The following is a 20,144-nucleotide window of genomic DNA, read 5'->3' on the forward strand; positions in this document are numbered from 1 at the left end:
TTTGGAAATAACTTAATGCCTATTCCAGAAGGAAGTTAGACTGAAACCACAGAACCAAATCCTTTCCCTCCTGTAAGCACTTTGCCATTTGCCTACCTGTAAAGAAGTAATTCTGTCATAGTGGATTGTTGTCATCTCATTCTCTGTCAAAGCATTTCCAGTCTGATCGTTGATTTCAAAGCCAGTGTAGAATTTAAGCATATCTAAAAGCTGGGACATCATCCATATAAATTAGTGGATTAACAGTAAGAGACACTCTACCACAAGCAAAAACACAGTTTAAGAGGACAAATTTGGGCACCATGCACAAACAAGAGCTCCTCAAAGATCTTGAAGAAATGGACTAAGGACTGGTATCTAAATTTTGTACTTAGCTCATGCACAAAATAATTTTCTTTAGGTATCTCATCTACAAGCCATAGAAATTACAGCACAGCCCACAACCAATGAGGTTTCTTTTACATACCAGGACTTCAAACTGCAACAAATTGCACTAAGCTGACTTAGCCAGAGGTTCACTGAGACACTGAACCCAACTTACGACTTGCTGCCACCAAAAGGGAGAAGGTCTTGCTCCCTCCTGCCCTCTCTGATGCCAGCTCTGGAATTCATCCTACCTTTCAATGAGATTATTTAACTCAGAAGAAGAAAATTATTCAGATGTGCTGCTGGCTTTGTGTTCCATCAATACTGACCCTCAGAGAAACTGAACAAATGCCAGAGACGGGGGACAGCAAGCAGCAGGAAAAGTAGCTGACATGCAGGAAAGGGGAGCGATCTTCAGATCCTGCCATAAAAACCAATATACTGTCTATGACTGGGTAAACTGGGTAAACTGAAGGACAGTAGTGAAAAACAGAAGCACAGAAGAATGCATTAGTGACAACTTCTGCTATACATGGGGTAAAGCATGCCAGAAGCTTCACTGTTTTCTAGGTTGGACTTTTAAGAACTGTTCAAAAACAGAGCCAGAAACGTAAGAGCAGTCACACACATAGGTACAGGTAAAAAAGAATTATTGTCTGAAGGATTTAAATAAACATGTAGTTTGCATCCATCAGAAAAACCTCTCTCAAACAAATATAAAACAGAACAGTTGCAGTATTCAGAGCTGTATCAGAATGAAAAAGTTATTTTCAACAACTTTGTATCTCACCTGGCAGAAGAGATGACCCTCCTTCTCTCTTTTAGCAAGACTGGACAGGTAACAGTGAACAACAAGATGGGAGTCATCCAACACTGTATTAAACCAGCGCCGTGTGGGAAGCAAAGCCTGTGGTAAACCACCTCACATTAGTACAAGCAATTCTTCAAAATGTTAGAAATCCTGGTTTCTTCATAACTTTCCATTTCAAGAAGGAATATCAAGATAGATAGCTGCACAGTTATTTACATATCTAATACCCCAAAAGAGGTTCTCATATTAAAGCAGCATTTATTTATGCCGAGACACTGGTTTTATGCAGGTAGGCTGCTATGAACACAGCCTTTTATAAGACTGAGAGCACAGCACAAACTTGCCATTAGTGAGATTGCAACCCGCTAGTAATAAAAGTAAATTAAATAAAGCAATTGTTCTACTAGTAAGTATCTATGTAATGACTGTGTGCTACAAAAGATATGTCAAACTGCTGCAACATTGTTTTAAATGTTTGTTTTCTGTACTAATTTCATTAATTTTAACCTTGTCTTTCTCAAGACTGCAAACTTTCTTCTAAATATGGTATGGTATCTTCTTTGTAAGATACTCAAATTAGATCTAAGGATTTTTCAAATCTTAATTAAAAACCTACAAAAGCTTTTTATAAACAAAACAGATCATTTCTTCTCAATGTAAATAACTTAAGCTGCTATGTGTAGCAACTGTTGAACAGCATACAGTAGTACGCCTCAACAATTCAAGAGAAAAATGAGTTGTTCTTGATGGAATCTACAGACTGAACTTAGAAAGCCAAAAAGCATCAACGTGGTGTTTAGAACTAAGACTAAGAAAATAAAAGAACCTGTAGTAGAAAAATGTTAATTGATCTGCACAATAATTACAAAAAACAAGCTCAGAAAACCATAAGAACTTTCCATGGACTCATTCCTTTCAAATTATCAAATCACCGAATTTTGATGGCGGTCTATATAGTGTAATATGAAACAAATATTCTGAGAAAGGCCTCAACATAGGTAAAAAGAGCCCATTAACAGAGTACATGCTACCAAGGCAAAAAGACTTGGATTTACAGCTAATTTCTCATTTGCTTATTCCAGTCATTTAAACAGGCTTCATAAACTGTCTGAATTCTAACTTTCCTGTAATACCTAGCAAGAACCAATATTAAATATACTGCCTCTAAGCATTCTGGCTAACAGCCAGACTTAAGTTTAACTTCAAATACATATTTTTTTCTTATGAGAGAATAGTATATCCGTAAGACAACAAGCTCTAATTAAAAGAATTCATTCTATTGCAACTACAACCACAGGCTATTTAAGTGATTTAGCAAAGGGCAGTCAGCCTGTATGAGTTCAAAATCAAGCCATTTTAAAGTTCCCTGTGCTTACTGTTTCAGAAAGCTCTCTCTTATTTCAGAATGTCTTCTAAAGCTGAAGTGATTTTAAATAAATTGCTACCCGTAAGAAATTGTAAGTTAATGTCTTTTATTTTTAATTCTGGTACCTTGAAACTTAAAGTTGTTCCAAAAACCTCGCTTGGCCTCCTATTATTCTGTAACAAATGTAGACCACCAGAACTGTTACTTCTAAATAATGAATTCTGGTCAAATAGAAATGGTTTGCATTTCAGAACTACTGACGCTTTCTGGAATTACACCCTACAACACAAAAGATACTTTAAGTGACCTATTATGCATTGGGAAGAATACCAGGTTATGCCTAGCAGATTAAAGTGTCCCACATTTTCATCAATTGCCAGAATTATTACCACTACTCCAATTAACAAAGTCTTCACTGAGCAATTTAGGATCCTAGCTTTCTCTGACAGTTCATCTGGTTTATAAACATTACTACTAGTCAGTTCCCAAGGTGGATGCATTGCTACAACCTCCTATTTACAGACTGTTGTGGTTTAATCCACAGGCAGCTAAACACCACACAGCCGCTCGCTCACTGCCCTGCACTGGGATGGGGGAGACAATCGGGGCGGGGGGAAGCTAAGACTCATGGGTTGAGATTAAGACAATTTAATAGGACAGAAGAGAAAGGGAAAATACTAATAATGATAAAAGAATATACAAAACAAGTGATGCACAATGCAATTGCTCACTACCTGCTGACCAATGTCCAGCCAGTTCCCGAGTAGCGCACCCCCAGCCAGCTTTCCCCTAGTTTATATCCTGAGCATGACGTCATATGGTATGGGATATCCCTTTGGTCAGTTGGGGTCAGCTGTCCCAGCTGTGCCCCCTCCCAGCTTCTTGTGCACCCCCAGCCTCCTCGCTGGTGGGGCAGTGTGAGAAGCAGAAAAGGCCTTGACTCTGTGTAAGCACTGCTCAGCAGTAACTAAAACATCCCTGTGTTATCAACATTATTCTCATCCTAAATCCAAAACACAGCACTATACCAGCTACTAGGAAGAAAATTAACTCTATCCCAGGCAAAACCAGGACACAGATGGAAAACCATTATTAAGCAACTACATGCACAACTGTGACATAACCACCTGCTAATTAGAATAAGACTGTAATAATGACTTTGTACATTTAAAACATAGAGAAGTACACCTTGAAACAGGATGAAACAATTTAATAACTTACCTCAAGATCTAGCATGAGTTCAATGAATCTCTCACAATAATGAACTTTGTCCATAGAAATAGGACCTAGTTAAAAAAAAAAAAAAATTTTTTTTGCAATTGAGCCACACCACAATATATCTGTACTTGAAAAAGTTGAACTATTCTTTAAAAATGTAATAAATGCTACTAATATATTAGCTTTTAACAAGATTAAAAAGTTAGCTAGCACATTCTTCTCTTTTTCTGAAACAATTCTTTTTCATTGCAAACCAGAAAATTTTTGGATATAAGAAAGTAATGGAACCAGAGTTTCAGGAGTTGTTTTATTCACTCCAAAAAAAACCAACCAATGTGACATACAAAAATGCACACTTCCACAAGACACCAATGGCCTGCTAAGCTGCTTAAGAACTTTTAACTCTGGGTACTCAAAAATACCTATTTAAAAACTGCAATCAAGGTGTGTGCAAAAGGCCTTGACAATACTCAAAGGCACTCAGTGGTGACTATTAAGGAGCCTTTAGAATCATGCCAAAACATAACACTAACTCTGATTTAATGAATATCTACTTCCTAAAGCCTCCAAAGAAGTGTTCATGTAAATCTTCCTAAAACAGGTCTTGCATAATTGGGAAAACAGAGGGGACAGGTATCCTTTCTGAGGAAGCCACAAAACACAGAATTTCCCCTTACAGCTCAGTTAAGAGCTGAAGTTTGCCAAGAGTTTAAGAGCAAAAGCAGAACTCTGGGAAGTGATTTCACCCAAATTGTGCTGTACTTAGAGCATAATAAGCCTCTTTTGTCAAAAGGCTAACACCTTCCTGTACAAACACTTTTCCTTTCTAAATCAGGCAAGCATATAATTTTGCTTGTCACAATGACTTATAAATCAAGAGCAGTCAAATCTTACAGAATTTCACTTCACTTAGGCTTTTGTTCTTACCATAAATCAACAGTACTGACAGAATAGAGCCTTATGATATGCATTTATACCACCTGTTTAACAAGGCATCTAAGTATGTATGAAATGCTTTAAAGCTGTAAGAAGGTTGTAAGCACACAATAAAGACTATCAGTACCCAGAAATATTTTTTTTTTATTAAGTCCATATTGAACAGAAGGAGAAGAGGTTCAAAAGTAGCTTTCTGCTATTTCATTTTTAAAGCATATACAGATTTGAATACTAATTTTGACATGAAATCCATGCAGACAGGGTCTCTAACCTCAGGTTGGTATTCTAAGGAGTAGTTGCTTCAGCAACAGAAAAGAATTTAAGACAGATTACCAGATAACAAAGTAACATAAGAACCACAGTTACCTGAGACAGGTATTGATTTTAGCACAGAAATGAATTTCTGAATGAGCTGTGAAAGAAATCTCCTCTCTTGATATGCTCTGAAATCAGAGATATGATAAAAGCATTAATATTCCTGAAATGCAGACTAGAAGTACATCATCTCTTTCACTAATACAAAGTCAGCTGCTTTAAGATTTATATAATGGTAGCAGGTTGCTTTGAAACACACCTGAACTGTTTAGATGGTAACTTTTCTTCTGCACTCACGCAGACAGATTAGCAGAGTCTACATTTTTAGGCACAGAACTGATTAACAACCCATGCTTCTACTGAGTCAAGAGGAGTATGTCACCACCTACACCTTACCACATTGCAACACAAAAATATTGGAACATTTAACTTTAGTGAGTTACACACAAATTTATTCAAATACTTGCATGAGCTATTTGCTTAAGAGCTAAACATTTGCTAAAGGTCATGAAAAAAATACACGTAACTACATGAACATTCTCTTATGGCTTTCATCCTATAGCTCTAAGATTTGGTATCACAAATTCACTGATCAAATAAAATATTAGAGTTCTTAACAGTATTTTGCATAAAGACTACTGGAAAACAAAACAGTTTCCAGGAGACCACGTATGATCAATCTTTATTTGCCACCTTCACAGTTTTTTTTAAAAGCTGCATTTTTTTATTGAAACAATTTATTTTATCTGAAACACAATGAATGCATTAAGCGCTTTGGATTTAACAGGAAAAAAAGTTTCTGTAACATACCGCATTCTTGCCTCCTCATCCATTTTCTCATCATTTTTCTTAATTAGATTCCAGAATTTTCTTAGTTTTGGTGTCTTTTTCAGCTCTTGTTCCAGCCGTTTCTGAAATGTTAAGATGTTATTCAGTCAACAAGAATCCTTGTTTTGATGAGAGAAAAATACAATCCAGTCTTATTAAAAAAGAAAAAATACATAACAAACTGAAACAAATAGCTGTCTCGGACTAATCTCAATAAGTATCACTGTAAAACAAGAACGTAATACTGCTAGAAAGAGTCTAGCCATGGCTAGATGTCAGCTCCATTCCCCAGTCCACGTGATGAGAAAGGTTGGACCAGATGATCCTTGAGGTCCCTTCCAACCTGGTATTCTATGATTCTATGATCTCATGGCTTTGTCTACAAATTATACCTTGAAGAAGCTATAAGTAACAAGGTAAGTTTTATGAAAAATTACTGAATTAATAAATAATTATAATTACATGGAAATTTGCAACAAACAATAATTTTACCAAGCACACAAAAATATAACTCTATAGCAACGCACGCAGCTTTAAATATTAGACTTCCATAACAGTATTCCATGAAAATTCACTTTACAGGACTTGGATAATACCTAGAAGATTGCTTTGCCAGTTCACAGTGTCATGCTTACCGGTTGTAGAGCCATCCACATTGGTAAGGAAATGAGCTGCTGCACCTGACCTCTGATCAAATCCACTTCCTGTTAGAAAGTTACAGACAGAAAATATTTTTTTAAAATTCCTGTGTTTTCTGATGTGCCTGTCTTACAAAATACTCGAACATACATTACCATCTGACAAAAATATATATGTTGTTTTATTAGATTTCACAATTTCCTAACAGGAAGCTGCATGATAGCCCTACCCAGTAACACTTACAACTGTTGAATGACTTTCACATTTTAGGTTCTTTTCATGGATTCTGTTAGTTCTTAATACTCCAGCAGGGGTCCCATCCATGTAAGTATTCTTAACATAGAAGCTGATGAGAACTGATGTTCCTTCTTCAGTCATTTCTCGTTCTTGAACTGAATTTTCTTACTGTGCATTCTCTGTTCGTTTTTACTCTATTCCTTCTCTCCTGTGGCCCTTAATTTATCAAGTTTTTCCCACTTCATCTACACTCTTTCCATTATCTGAAATAACTAATTTTCTCTATAATTCATGTAACTTCAATTGTTGTTTCAAATGTTCTCTCTCCAACTCTGCCTGTGATCTGGATCCACAAAGTTTTCTTTCTTTCCTAAACTACTGAAAAACTTCCATTAACATCTTAAATATGTCTTCATGAACAAATACCCCACTCTCAGCATTCTGAAACTTCACACTTCAGTGCTCCTTACTTAACACACTACTCTGACTATCCTGTTCTGCATCTGACAAGGAAGTGCAGCTTTTAACAGCAGTATGCTTTTACAAGCACTTTTCTACTGGCTTCCATATCATGTTATATGAGAAACATGCTCTGCAAGCAGAATTCCATACAGTCACTATCAAATCGTTCTCTAAAACAAAGACTCGTTGTACCATGGCCACTACAGAAAAACACTACCTTAATAAACTATACACATAAGGTTCAGGATTATTACTGGCTCCCATAATCATTCCTAACTCCAAAATCAAATCATACACTTTCTAAATTGCTTTGTCTGTGAGACACAATTTTGTTCTTTACTTGTGCAGACCCTGATTTTGACTGATACATCCTGTGTGCAACATAAGTAAAGAAAAACCCAGTAGCAAGAGAGGTAGAACACTGTTTTATACAAGAGATAATTGTAAATTATTCTCCACACGTGGTAATTAGGATCTATAACTGTGTTTTTACTAGAGATTGAGAACACAACTTGGTCCAATGCTTTCTTAAAACTAACTCAAGAGAAGTGCAGACAGAAATATTATCTAAACCTAGTTTCAAAAGTGAAAAAATTACTGTCTTTCTCAATAGTTAACAGAAATAAGTTTGTGCAATTTCCCAGCCAAACTAAAAAGAGCACAGTAGTAAGTAATCTTCTTTTAAGTGAAAAGCACCTTTCAAAATATAAATACATATTTTTTAAGCACCATTTCAAATATAAGTTTGAATATATGCCTTTAAATTGCAGTAAGTGCTAATCCTCCAATTTCAAGTCTCTTTTGTGACCTTGGGTCAGAGAAAATCAAATGTGATGAGAGAGATAAAGCAAGAGTCAAAAAGAGGGGTAAAAGCCCTCTGGTACCGTCTTCTTCCTTAAATGGGAATTTTGCTTCATCTGTCTTGTAAGAAGAAATTGCTCAAACTAAACTCCTATTAACACAGAACAACGTAAACACACTGGAAGTATTAGTTACTTTTAACATACCAAACTATTGAAGCAGTGATCAAGGAAAAGCAGCAGGACTGTCTGTTCATGCAGAGAGTATTCACTGTCATTTTCAACCAGTGATGCTTCCAATATGCATTTGAAAAAGAAGGGAAAGTGTTCTGGCTTTTTTTTGAAAGTCTAGGAATAGAAGAGGAAGTTGATTTTGAGTCAGGTTGATACAAATCATTTCAATCTTCATTCACATAACATACCTTAAGTTCTCTAAATCCATTTACATCTATGAAAGGATTATTTTTTCTCTTTTTTATTTATTCTGACCAGGCAGCACAAACAAAATAGACTAATAATATCCTCCTGAGCAGGGATCCTGACACTATGGGCACGCTCTTAGTGGGACTGCTGCCTTCTGCATGGTCTAACACAGGTGATGCATAGGACAAACTGAACAAGAAGCACAAGTGGGGTGGATTGTGCTCTGGGAGTGCTCAACTGGTGATTGCAAAGAATTACTGTAAAATAACACAGGTTAGAATAGAATTGGTAGATTTTGGCAAAAACTATGGCAGCTGTTTAGTGACCTGCAAAAAGTGAGCAGATAAAAACCACCAGAGATTAGTTACAGTTGTGGAACTCCCATTCAGCTATCTCAGCCAGAAAAAGACAAAATTAATAATCGTGAAGATAAAATGGTTTCTTTACAAGGGCACCCAGGTACCAAATAACAGATTTAACTAAGCTGCTTGGCAAGTAACATGCACCTGTCATTTTGCTTCTGGTACCTATGCCAGAACAAAAAAAGGCATAGACATCATATGTGCAAGTTGTTAATCCTTTGTGCGTTGCCAGCACTGAAGTAATGGCACTATTATCAGAGTAAGTGTGCTTCTGAAATAATGCTTTCATAGAATTTCTAAGTAGGCTCATGTTGTTGAGATGGTGTGTGAAAACCGGACTGTTTGTAGAAATACTCAATTATTTCTGAACCTATTATTAGAAAAAAGTACACATAGAAGCAGAATAAGAGATTATCTTAGTATAAAATTTCATACAAGAAAGCTACAAAACCATATTCACAGGTTTTAAGCAAGACACTATTGGATGAAGTGTTAGACTTCCAGTAGTGCCTTCTTATATCCACAGATATAAAAAATCCTTTTTTCTTTCAGTATCAGAGCAAGAACTTATCTGCAATTGCCAGACTTTTGTCAAGTGCCAAAAAAAGCAAATGATGATGATGATGTAAAGGCATCACACAGCAGAACAAAGAACTTCTGCACCAGAAGGAATCGGGTGTTTTTTCATCCGTCCATTGCTTTCTCCGAAAAGAACAGACACTTTAAAACACCACATGAGACATTCCAGCTGAGGTACCGTTTACTTTTAACACTACAAGCTTTGCTACCTTCTGTCAGTGTAAGTGAGCACACCACAAAAGCTGCAACTTATAGATCGAATTCAATTCTAGCCGTAATTGAAATTGGTTACCTCCCACGCAGGGACATTCTCTCTGAACTTCTCATTCACCATACAGCAGATTGACATTAAATATGCCTTACTGGACACCTCTGGAGAATAATTAATCCATAGATAATTTTCAAGGTACTGGCTGTGAAGAGACAAAGAATGTTTCATTAGTTTCTGCTACCCACATAATCTGTCACTCATCTGAAAGAGCAGTTATCCACAGGGGTTTTTTTGCCTCCTCCTCCTTAAAGCCATCTTTGTAGTTTGTGAGTAGTTCCTGAAGTTACCTCTCATCCAGGTCACTGCAGCAAAACTTGTTAGACTCGGTAACTGCTACAAGAGACAGATGAGTTTCTTTGTGTGTGAAGACACATTCACCACAGGGTTTTCAAATGCAACAAGTAGCCACAGCTCAATACAAAGTGAGAACATGAATTCATGTTGATTTTCCAAAAAGAGAAAAAGAAAAAAACTTCACTTGTCTTAAGAATGTCACATGCAGCATTGCCTAACATAAGATGCAAAGGACAACTACTGTATAACAGTATTTCTATTATTAAATACCCATTTTTATAAAAAAATCAGGAATCATCTAGAGACATTTTATGCCTGCAATCATATAAAGGCAATAAAAATATTACATTTCAGTGTGACTAAAACAAAGCATTGAATATTAGGGAAGCGATTAAGTGTTTTCAAGAAAGTGAAAAAAAAAATAACTGAACACTGGAAAATAGCAGCTTCCCAGCAATAAGCATTTCTTCTTCATTAATATGGCACATTTCTCACAGAAGAAACTCTTAAAATTAGATCTTAGAGATGAGAGGCTATTTGGACAAAAAACTGTCCCTCTCCTTTAAATTCCTCTTGAAACTATGCAAGACAGTTGCTCCTGAGGAGGCAATCCCTACATCCATCATATTCAACAGTGCACTTACACATTGTGCTGCTTTAACAACTGCCACCAGAAAGTCTTGTTTCTTCCTAAACAAGCTGCTCATTCATTCCTTTCTCTTAATGTCAGCTCTAACATTCGTTTGGCCTCTCATGAGCCAACTCAGTTTTACCTATTTACTTTTTTCCACAGTGTACTTTTCTGATGTCTTACAGTAAGCTACTTCAGTAATTACACATAAGACGAATACCAGAGACAGTGGGGAAAAAAGGCAGTGAGAAGTCCTATGTAACCAGGAGCAAAAGGCTCAGTAACGGTCAGACAGGCATTTCTGCTTCCTGGGAGCTCAGCCAGAATGCACAGCTTCAGACGGAGCCGAGATAACTTCATAGGCATACACAAAATGGAATACATGCTGCTTCCCAAGAGCTTGGATCTGCCAACAGGAGAGGGAAAAACTCCACAAAATCCACAGAACTCCATACTTTATTTCACCCAGGGATTCCAACAATCTTCAACACGTTTTAGTAAAAATACTATTATGCCCCCAAGTGAGGATAAACGTATGTGAGCAAGAATGAAGGACAGGACAGGAAAATCTCACGTGTGCGAAGACAGGAGAGTTTGACAGATGAATGGGGAGATGGGGGGAAGAAAAAGAGACAAAATGACTTACAGGACAAATGGCAGTAGATGGGGCTATAGACCAGAAAGTACTAAAGTTGCATTACAGGCTGGTAACATTAAGAATGTTCACGGAAAGGCTAAAAACCTCTAACTCCACGGTATTGCTGGCATACAAATTCCAGAAGTCACGCTACCAGCATGACATTTGTTACTGTCAAACCCCAAACCGTAGCTTACATTTTCTCTTCCGCCTTTTCTAATAAAGGAGCAGGAAACACAGGGAAGTTTGTCCTACTTTTCTAGTTAGTGGTACTACTTATGTATTTCAGCCTTTTCAACCAAAGAATCTATCTCAACCAAAAACCATCTAATTCTATCTGCTCATAAGATTTGAGAGATAAAACAGAGCCAAACAGAACACTAAATATTGTGTTTCTAAATATGTAAATACTGCAAATATGTATTTTACATCATTTTAGACATGCTTTGTAAATTTTTCCAGGAAAGTCTGAAGTAGCTGTAAGAATCTTCTAAACAGATTTCTGTTTCTTTCCAAGTGAAGAAAATGTTAGTGATGCTGCTGCAACACAATTAATTTTTACCCTCGCAGTAAGAGACTTAATCCAAAAACTTTCTCTGACTTCGGTGAGTTCTGATTTAAGGCTTAATAACACATTCCAAATAACAGACCCAAGTTTTTCACCTCTTCCATTAACACTCTCTTCTTTGGTGCTTCACTTACACTAGAAATTCAGAATTATAAAACAAGATACTCTGGTATGTTACTTATGCTTATGAAATTATCTTCTCCTCAAATTAAGCTCTCCTCAATTTTCCTAGGTACACAATTCAAGCCTTTAATAAGTAGAAACAAATGAGTATACTACCTTCAAACTTACTGCCCTGCATTTGCTTCTCATCTTTACGGGTTCCTACAAAAAAATAACATAAAATTTCACTCCAATTAGCTTACCTGAATTCAAGAAGCATTATCTTCCTAATAGCAAACCTAAAAAGGAAAAAGTAAACAATTAACACAGGAAAGAAAGCCTCCCATAAACATCTTAGCTGCATGGAAAATGGTTATATTATCCCTTATTTTGTTATATAATGAAACCTGTAGAAAAATCTAGGAGTTATTTCTGCCCCCCCCCCCCCCCCCCCCCCCCCCCCATTTCCATGCAAGAGCAACCACTTGAATGCAGAAGCAACTGCTGTAACACCATGGAAGCTAAAGCTCATGCAGGTTCACTAAGCAATCAACTTCACTTTAAAAAAATCCAGCTATATCTTTTAAATATGAGGACACCGCTTCCAACAGCCTTGAAGACATAAACTGCTAGAAGCTGAGAGTGTCTTCTGGAGAACTACGACTACATATTTAATCAGTTTGTAATGGTCTCTCTTCTTAGTGACTGGAAATGGAAGCTTGCTCTGATCCTGTACGGCAATTCTTAGATTACTTTCATAAAGGAATCTGAATCTGATCTGAATCTGAATTCTCTCAGTGCCAGGAGGCACACAAGGCGCGAACATCGTTCTTCCACTTCGATCGGTCCGCAGCTGCGTGCTCTGGAGTCAAGGGCCACAGCGCAGTCGTCTGTCGGTTTCCCCCTCAGGACACGACCGATCCAGCTCCATCTCCTCCTCCTCATTTCGTTACCGATTTTCTCCATCCCCGCCATTTCTGATGCTCGTCGTTTCTGCAACTTTTTTTTTTTTTTTTTTCCCGGGAGGAGGTAGTTGGCCTCCTGCCCAACCCCCATGACTTGGAGGGCCAGTGGTTTTTCTGTCAGGGTGGCCTTCCCTTAGGCTGCGCTGGTTCGCAGCACCTTCTTCAATTTTATCCGGTGCACCCTCCAGAGAGGGATCCCCTATCCACCACCCAGGGGACGCGCCTTCTAGCCGTGCAGCCCCAGCCGAAGGTCATAAGGGAATCATACACAGAATTCTCTCCAGAGCTCAAACTTCCCCTGAAGAGCTCCAAACAGCTACGGTTACAACTCTTTTCTGTACACACAGTTGCAGAATGCAGTTTATCTTGAATTCTTTGTCTCCCCCATCTAACATTACAATTCATTGAAATGAGACTTGCCCTTTATAAACCTGGTAACAATAATTACGGAAAGAGCAAAAACCAAGAGGCAGCACACTCCTCAACTGATTTTTTTTTTTCTTCTTTGCATACCTTAGTGACAAACAAAGGGATCAGCCTTCCATAACCATCACAACAAAAACAACATAAAACAACAGATGACTTGATCAAGAAACTAAACAATATTATGTCCAACCACCACATTTAAGGATTACGAACTCATGAACTTCCTTTTTGCCACATTCAGACTTTGAAATACCATAATGATTAAATGACTTAAGTGCACTCGAGTCATTTTCATCTGCTTTCAACATGTTAATGCATTTTAAAATATCCTATGAAACATTAGAAACCACTTCAATACAGATAATGTTGGAATGCTTGCCTATAAGTGAAAGTGAATAGTGTACTTACTTTGACCTGACAATTTCTTTTGTATATACATCTTCAACAACCTGTGGGAAAAAATATTTAAAAAAAAAAAAAAAGGGTTAAGGATTTTATATACTTCATAAAGTGACTAAAAATGCATTAAGATATCTTATGCACTCAAAGTTATTCTGAATTAGTTACTCTCTGCTTACTGCTATTTGATCTAAAAGTGTCATAACAATTAGGTCTCAGCTCTGAAGAGTCCAAAAGCTTCACAGACATACATTCTCACAAAGAAAGTGAATTGACTTAGGAGAAAGCACACAATAATAGAGAATTGATAGGACCTTCATTCAAGTTATTCTAAAGGAATAACCTACATCTTGCCGAGATTTTATATAAAAGTCAAACAGATATGCAAACCTTTTTATTGTTAATCTTTGGCTTACTGTTGAATTTAAAGAACAGTCTTCAAGGGTCAAGTCTGCATCAACTCAGTCATCGCTTGTCACTGTTTCTTTTAACTGACATTTAACCAAATCCAGACACTTTTACCTGGTTTTTCCAACAGGAATGAAAGAATCTGCACTATCTGTTAAAATAGGCACACTTTGACATCACATGACACAGAGATGCAACTCAGCTGCTTATGTACATCCTAGTTCTAACAATCACAGATAAATACTATCATAAATACTACAAAAAGAGTGAGTAAACTAGGGCTGGAAAGGCAGATTTAGCCAAATACCCATGAGGGAAAGAAACCTAACACTTAAGAACGCCACACTACAGAAAACCAGTATAAAACCAAACATGTCAGGCCAAATTTTAAACATTCAAAACACACGTATCCACCAGAACAGCACTAAAGTTGTCGATCAAAACTCTCTGAAGAAGCTTTTAGAAAGAAGTATAGAGTTCAGTAATACCTGCATCTTTCATCCTCCTTTGATTTCTAAGAGTAGCCCCTCCTCAAACATCTTTTAATCTCAAAGGAGATGCTCAAAAATCTTTTACTCTCACAAGCTCTTGGCCAAAATAAACTGAACAAATAGCATACAAAAGAACTGCACTGCTATAGCACACCTTCATAACAGTACCTACATTTATAAACTACAAATAGATAACAAACAATTTTAATTAGTGTGTTAAAGAACTGTTGACCTTCCAAGCAGTCTCCTATACTCTTATATAAAATAAGCATCATTGAAGGCTGGCACATCAGAAATGGGCTGATCCTCATTCTTTTACACCCCAACAAAATTCCAGTAGAAATATTTACCTTTGAATCAAAAGACAACTTCTTCTTCACATGTGGAGCCCAGTATTTATTTGCCAACTGTACGGGGGAAAAATAAAAAAAAGGTTAAATATATACATTTTCAGTTGTAGTGATACAATAACTCTATAATGCATCCCATCCCCAAACTTTATTTCACTAATATCTTACTTAATTCCAGCTTACAATAACTAGAGATAACAAAATTATGTTTTCCAACAACAATGCTTTTCAACCATTTAAGGTTTTATGCCTAAACCTTTTCCAACAGAGGTGCCATTCTCTGTAAAAATTTCAGATGTATAGACTGCTATACAATAAACAATTTTTCCCTTAAGTTACTCCTAGCAAAAAAATATACTATGATCTTTCTGGGACTGCAAATGATTATGCTCCCATTGAGGAACTTCACAAAGAACTAGAGGCTACATATAAAAGTCGAATATTTTAAGGGTATTTGCTGTAGCCATCACTGCGCCAGAACTCATCAACTATGGTGGCAAAGACTTCCAAACCAACTGTATTCAAACTTCTTTATGCTGTAGAAGAGAAAGGAAAGCAGCATTTCCAGCACAAAACAATGAACGCTTGCACAAAACCACTTAAAATGGTCAGCTACAAGAAACTGCCAGCAACTTTTCACGTACGATAACAAACCTGATTTATTTTGCAGTGCTGCCCTTGTAAATCTCACTAGTCTGAAAACGCCAGGGGCACAGACTCTTTCACATGCAGCACAGGCGCTAAACCTCTCCTCTCTTCCGACAGAAGACGACCCTTTCTCTCACACCCACGGACCGCAAAGACTATTTAAGCACCGAGGCGCCGCCGCTGCCTTTCCCGCACCTGGCTCCGGCCGCGGGAGAGGCGGCCCGGGGAACCCCGCGGGCCGCTCCCCCGCCGGCCCTACCTGGGTCACGTACTCCGCGTTGATCTGCGACACGGTGGGCGCCACGATCTTCTTCGGCGGGGCCGAGGACGCCGGGGCCGCCATGGCGAGACCGAGACCGAGACCGAGACCGGCCCCAGCCGCCGGGCGCGCGCCGGGCAGCGCCGCTCTCCCTCAGCGCGGGCCAGGCCCAGCGCACCGCCGCCTGCAGCGGGGACCGAGCGGAAGTAACCGCCGCGTGAGGGGCAGCGGAGAGGGGAGCGCTTCCGGGGCGGGGAGCGCTAGAGCGGCCGCGGGGAGGGGCGGGGCGGCGGCTGCGCCACCTGCCGCGCGCTCCCTGGCACTGCCGCCGGCGGGCGCGGGGCGGTGCCGGCGCTCCCCTGCCCGCCCCGGCGGTGAGGGGCGGCGGGGCCGCGTCGCGTCCCGGCCGTCGCCGTCGGGGCCTGTCCCGGGGCCAGCCTCGGTGGCGGGCCGCCTGCGAGGCCCCGCCGTCCCCGGCAGCGCAGCTGCCCTTTGCGAGGAGCGCCGCAACGAGCTGTGCAGTAGCCTGTGAAAGGCGAAAGGCTGGGATGGAGGCAGCTCACGCCCCTGGCTGCATCTACACCCGCCCTTCAGGTGCTCTATAAATACACCTAGGGTGCTGCTTTATTATTTCTTCATCATTTAGAGCAAAGGTTTCTGTCCATCTAACGTGGAATAGACCCACTGTTGTTAACACCAAGCAGACGCCACCGAGACGTGAGCGTAGGCCCGTGCTCTGTCCGACACACGTCCCGGCGCTGCGGGGAAGCTGGGGAGGGGAGCAGAGGTAAGAGGGAAAAATTACACGCTCACACAAGTCAGCAGTTGGGTAATGATTGGGAATGGTTCACGATTAACTTATTCTATTTGGTAAACAGATTAATTAAGGAGGAAATTAACGGACTCCCTAGAGAAGTTACCGTGCTTTGTTTCCGTGCTCATTATCCAGCACCTGCCACTTGAGTACTTTAAACATCCAGGCAGATACCATTGAAGTCTGTCTGAACATGACCTCCTTTGTTTTGATAGCAAGGTGATCTCCATTTCATTTCTTCAAGCAGAGGTTAAACTAAATATTCTTTTTGAAGTTGAATTAGAATGTACAATGGGAATGGAAAAAGTAATGACAGTACCTTGAATAGGATCAGACAATGGCTACGTTCAAATAAAAATGCCCACTGCGTGCCTTTGCTTTAAAAGATCCAGAAAATCTAAGTTTTCTCTATAGAGACTAGTAAAATCAAAAAGTTACAAAAGTACCAATAACAAAGTCTGTAAATAACAAGGATTGCGCGCTGTCTTGTCTAGGGATTGGAGCCTTTGGAGAGATCTGTATTTGATGAAAACATGCAAATGCAAAGCAGTTAAAATACACTTAAACCAAGGTACCCCATTTGACATTTAAATTGTGATAAAAATCAGCAAATTAAGATGCTTCAATTGAATTGACCTAGAGGTTGCAGCTTCCTGATTGGCTTAGCCTTATTGAAATCTGTGCAGACACCAAAAGGGGTAGTTATATTTGCCCTTTCTCCATCACTTGGTACAACTGCTAGCACTTGCATCCATGGACAGGTGTAGAAAATACAAGTAAAATTTACCTGAGCTCTGAGCTGGCTGGCTGAGCCATGTTAGCATGTTGCTGCACCTTAGCTGGTAAGTTTGGGAGGACACTGTAGGCAGCATTATCTTCCACAGTTAGCTTGTTCTATAGTGGACTATCTCAGAAATCAACATAGCTAGCTTATATTTGCATGTATCAGAACAAGTAGAAATCTAACAGCTTGTCAGTTTGGCAGAAAAGGAAAGAGTACTTTTACTATCCATAACTAGACGAGATGGGTACACGGCAGGAAGGGAAGGAACTATTGAAGCTACAAATCGGTGATCAAAAAAGACAAAAGAATATAAGTTCATTGCCTATAAAAATAGGCTGAAAATAGGAAAGCTTCTAAACTTGGCTTTCAGATGGGAGCCAAAAATTTTACATGTGTTTAAGATAGCGTGGGACACCTAGGAGAGGCTATGATGATTTCTTGGGATCAGAGGTGACAGTAATTGATGACCTTGGATTTCTAATTGCATGCTCAAGTATCACCCACAAGGTGACATTTTTTCAGAACTATTACCATGCCATAAAGTACGCAGGCAAATAGATTTTGGACCTGGGCTGGTAAATTTTCTAGAACAGCTTTGCAAGGCTAACTTAAACCTTCTGACCTCTGTTTTATGATAGATCGTCAGTCATGTGTCAAAACCCACAAATTTCCATATGGCATCAAAACTATGAAGGTCAAGGAGGAACCCATGTTTACTTAACTTTTGGCATTTGGGTGTCCCAGTGAGGAGGTTAGTTGCATTAAACCTCCCTACAGTCAATGTGGCGACAGAGGTCCTACCAGAGGGCAAATCAGAACTAATTTAAGTGCTCTGACTCATTTTCTGTAGGAGCTTCTGATATTGGAAACTAATATTAGATGCCTAATGTTAGGCGTTATGATTACATCCCTCAGTGGCAATGTCAAATAAAGTTACAAAGATCTCCTCTGTATAAATAATGCATTAAATATTTCTCTATAAGGGCTATTGTTTAGCTACAGAGTGCTGTGACAGTAGGACTACAAGTGAATAGCAAAAGCATAAATTAGTGCATTGGCAAAATACGTCGCTTTCAAGCCTCAAGAGCAGCCGAACCTGTAAAGAGGAGCTGTGGTGAGACCAGGCATAATGACACCCAGCGCTGTACCTATGTCCCCATCTGCGACTCTCACCCCAGCTCGCAACTGTCTATTAAGACTGGTCTCTTGAACGCTACGCTCAGTTTCCCCCAGAGTGGAGGCACGTCTGTCACTTTCCACCCCAAACTGCTTTGTAGTCAGGGGAAAAATAAAACCCTGCACCCCGTCGTCCCCACAGCCTTCTGTGAAGTTCTCCGTCTTTCTGTACTCATTGACTTAACACATCAAGAAAAATCAAATATTCTTTCTCTTCAAAAATCTGTTAATTCATTCATGAAGACATGTATTATTTAAAAAGTCACACATTTGAGTAGATGCAGTTTTCAAGACTATTATTCATTTCCAGGCTGCATACAGTCCTGGTCAATTTATATTCAATGCTGCATTCTTGCTTAATTAGCTCTTCTTGTTTTGGATGCTTGCCCTTCTATATTATTGTAGCAAGGAAAAATATGCTTTTCTACTCTTCTTTGTAAACTGTACAAGCCAAGGTCATCAATAAGCTGGCCATTGCTTTTATCTCAATGATAATCTCCTGAATACAGTATCAGTCGGTCAGGAAGTATCTGTGATCATCAGCAGGGTCTGATTCTATGTTCTGTCCTGTCTACCTTTTAGATTATTTTAGGTTCTATCTAGAGTCACAGAAATGATTAATTTCTAGCAATGAAAACTCCAAACAATTAATCTAGAAGGATTTCTAGTATTAATTGATTTTAAGGTTTGTTATTGTTTTAGGGTGTCCAGTTAGATACGACCAGTGAAACTATATTGAGCAGCTACATACTTCTAATATAAAAGTTGTTTCACTTTTTACTGTTTCTGTTTCACACAGAGATTTATCCTTCGAATCTTTTATCTTTCAGCTTCTTAGACATAAATAAACCCTGCAGTGAGAGATGCAGACTCAGTATGGATACCATGTTGTGCCTATGTAAACTCTGGTGTGAAAGCTTTGTTCCAGAGCAGGTAACAAATACCAGCACTGCCCTCAGGTTGCAAAATGGCATTACCTTACCCATTCTAGTCATCAGGTTCCTTCAAAATTATGAACTGGCATCGGTGACTCATCCTCCTCCAAGCAAGCATTGTGTTAGGGACAGGTGATTCCCCATGTGCTGCAGCCTGGTCATTGCAGTAAGGCAGCAGCAATTTCTCCTGGCCCTTTGATCTGGAACAACGTGGCGACTACTATCGCAACTCTACAACCGCCTGAACTCCCGGTCGCCAGGGGAGCAGAGGTGGCATCGATTCCCCTAACATAAGACAGAACTGAAGATACCAAAACCTTCTTGCCTGGATGGGGACTCTGGTCCCTCACAGCTGAGGGCATACTGGCAGCTAAAACTGCTCCTCTGTTGAAAGAGAAAAGCAGCTCACTGGCAGCATTGTCATCCTGCTCCACGCTCTCCCACCCAGGGGTTGTTTTCCTGCTGGTCCACCAGTACACGTTCAAGCGAGGCCTAAAGCTCCAGGGCATGATCAAGGCTGTTGAGACTGCACTGCTTCTTGATGGAGATGCAGGGGCATTTTTTTTCCTTCCAAAATCATTGAATGTGGCTGTACTTCTGCTTACGATGGTAGTTTTTACTCTTTTCTATGTATGCTGAATACT

At 39.3% G+C, this 20,144-nt stretch overlaps 1 protein-coding gene across 1 annotated transcript in view; it reads right to left on the reverse strand.

Moving 5' to 3' along the window:
* Positions 1-15,984, reverse strand: part of AQR (aquarius intron-binding spliceosomal factor) — a 60,421-nt gene extending 44,437 nt beyond the window's left edge. The window contains exons 1-12 of the mRNA XM_082316709.1: positions 15,792-15,984; positions 14,885-14,941; positions 13,645-13,685; positions 12,109-12,144; positions 9,635-9,755; positions 8,186-8,326; positions 6,476-6,544; positions 5,823-5,923; positions 5,064-5,140; positions 3,765-3,829; positions 1,157-1,273; positions 97-210 (exon numbers count right to left, since the gene is read on the reverse strand). Coding sequence (XP_082172835.1) covers positions 97-210; positions 1,157-1,273; positions 3,765-3,829; positions 5,064-5,140; positions 5,823-5,923; positions 6,476-6,544; positions 8,186-8,326; positions 9,635-9,755; positions 12,109-12,144; positions 13,645-13,685; positions 14,885-14,941; positions 15,792-15,875 — 1,023 coding nt within the window. The 5' untranslated portion in view covers positions 15,876-15,984. The remainder of the gene's footprint in view (positions 1-96; positions 211-1,156; positions 1,274-3,764; positions 3,830-5,063; positions 5,141-5,822; positions 5,924-6,475; positions 6,545-8,185; positions 8,327-9,634; positions 9,756-12,108; positions 12,145-13,644; positions 13,686-14,884; positions 14,942-15,791) is intronic.
* Positions 15,985-20,144: the final 4,160 nt, after the last annotated feature.

This window comes from Platalea leucorodia (genome assembly GCF_965183815.1).
Source record: "Platalea leucorodia genome assembly, chromosome: 7".
NCBI classification, from domain to species: Eukaryota; Metazoa; Chordata; class Aves; order Pelecaniformes; family Threskiornithidae; genus Platalea; species Platalea leucorodia.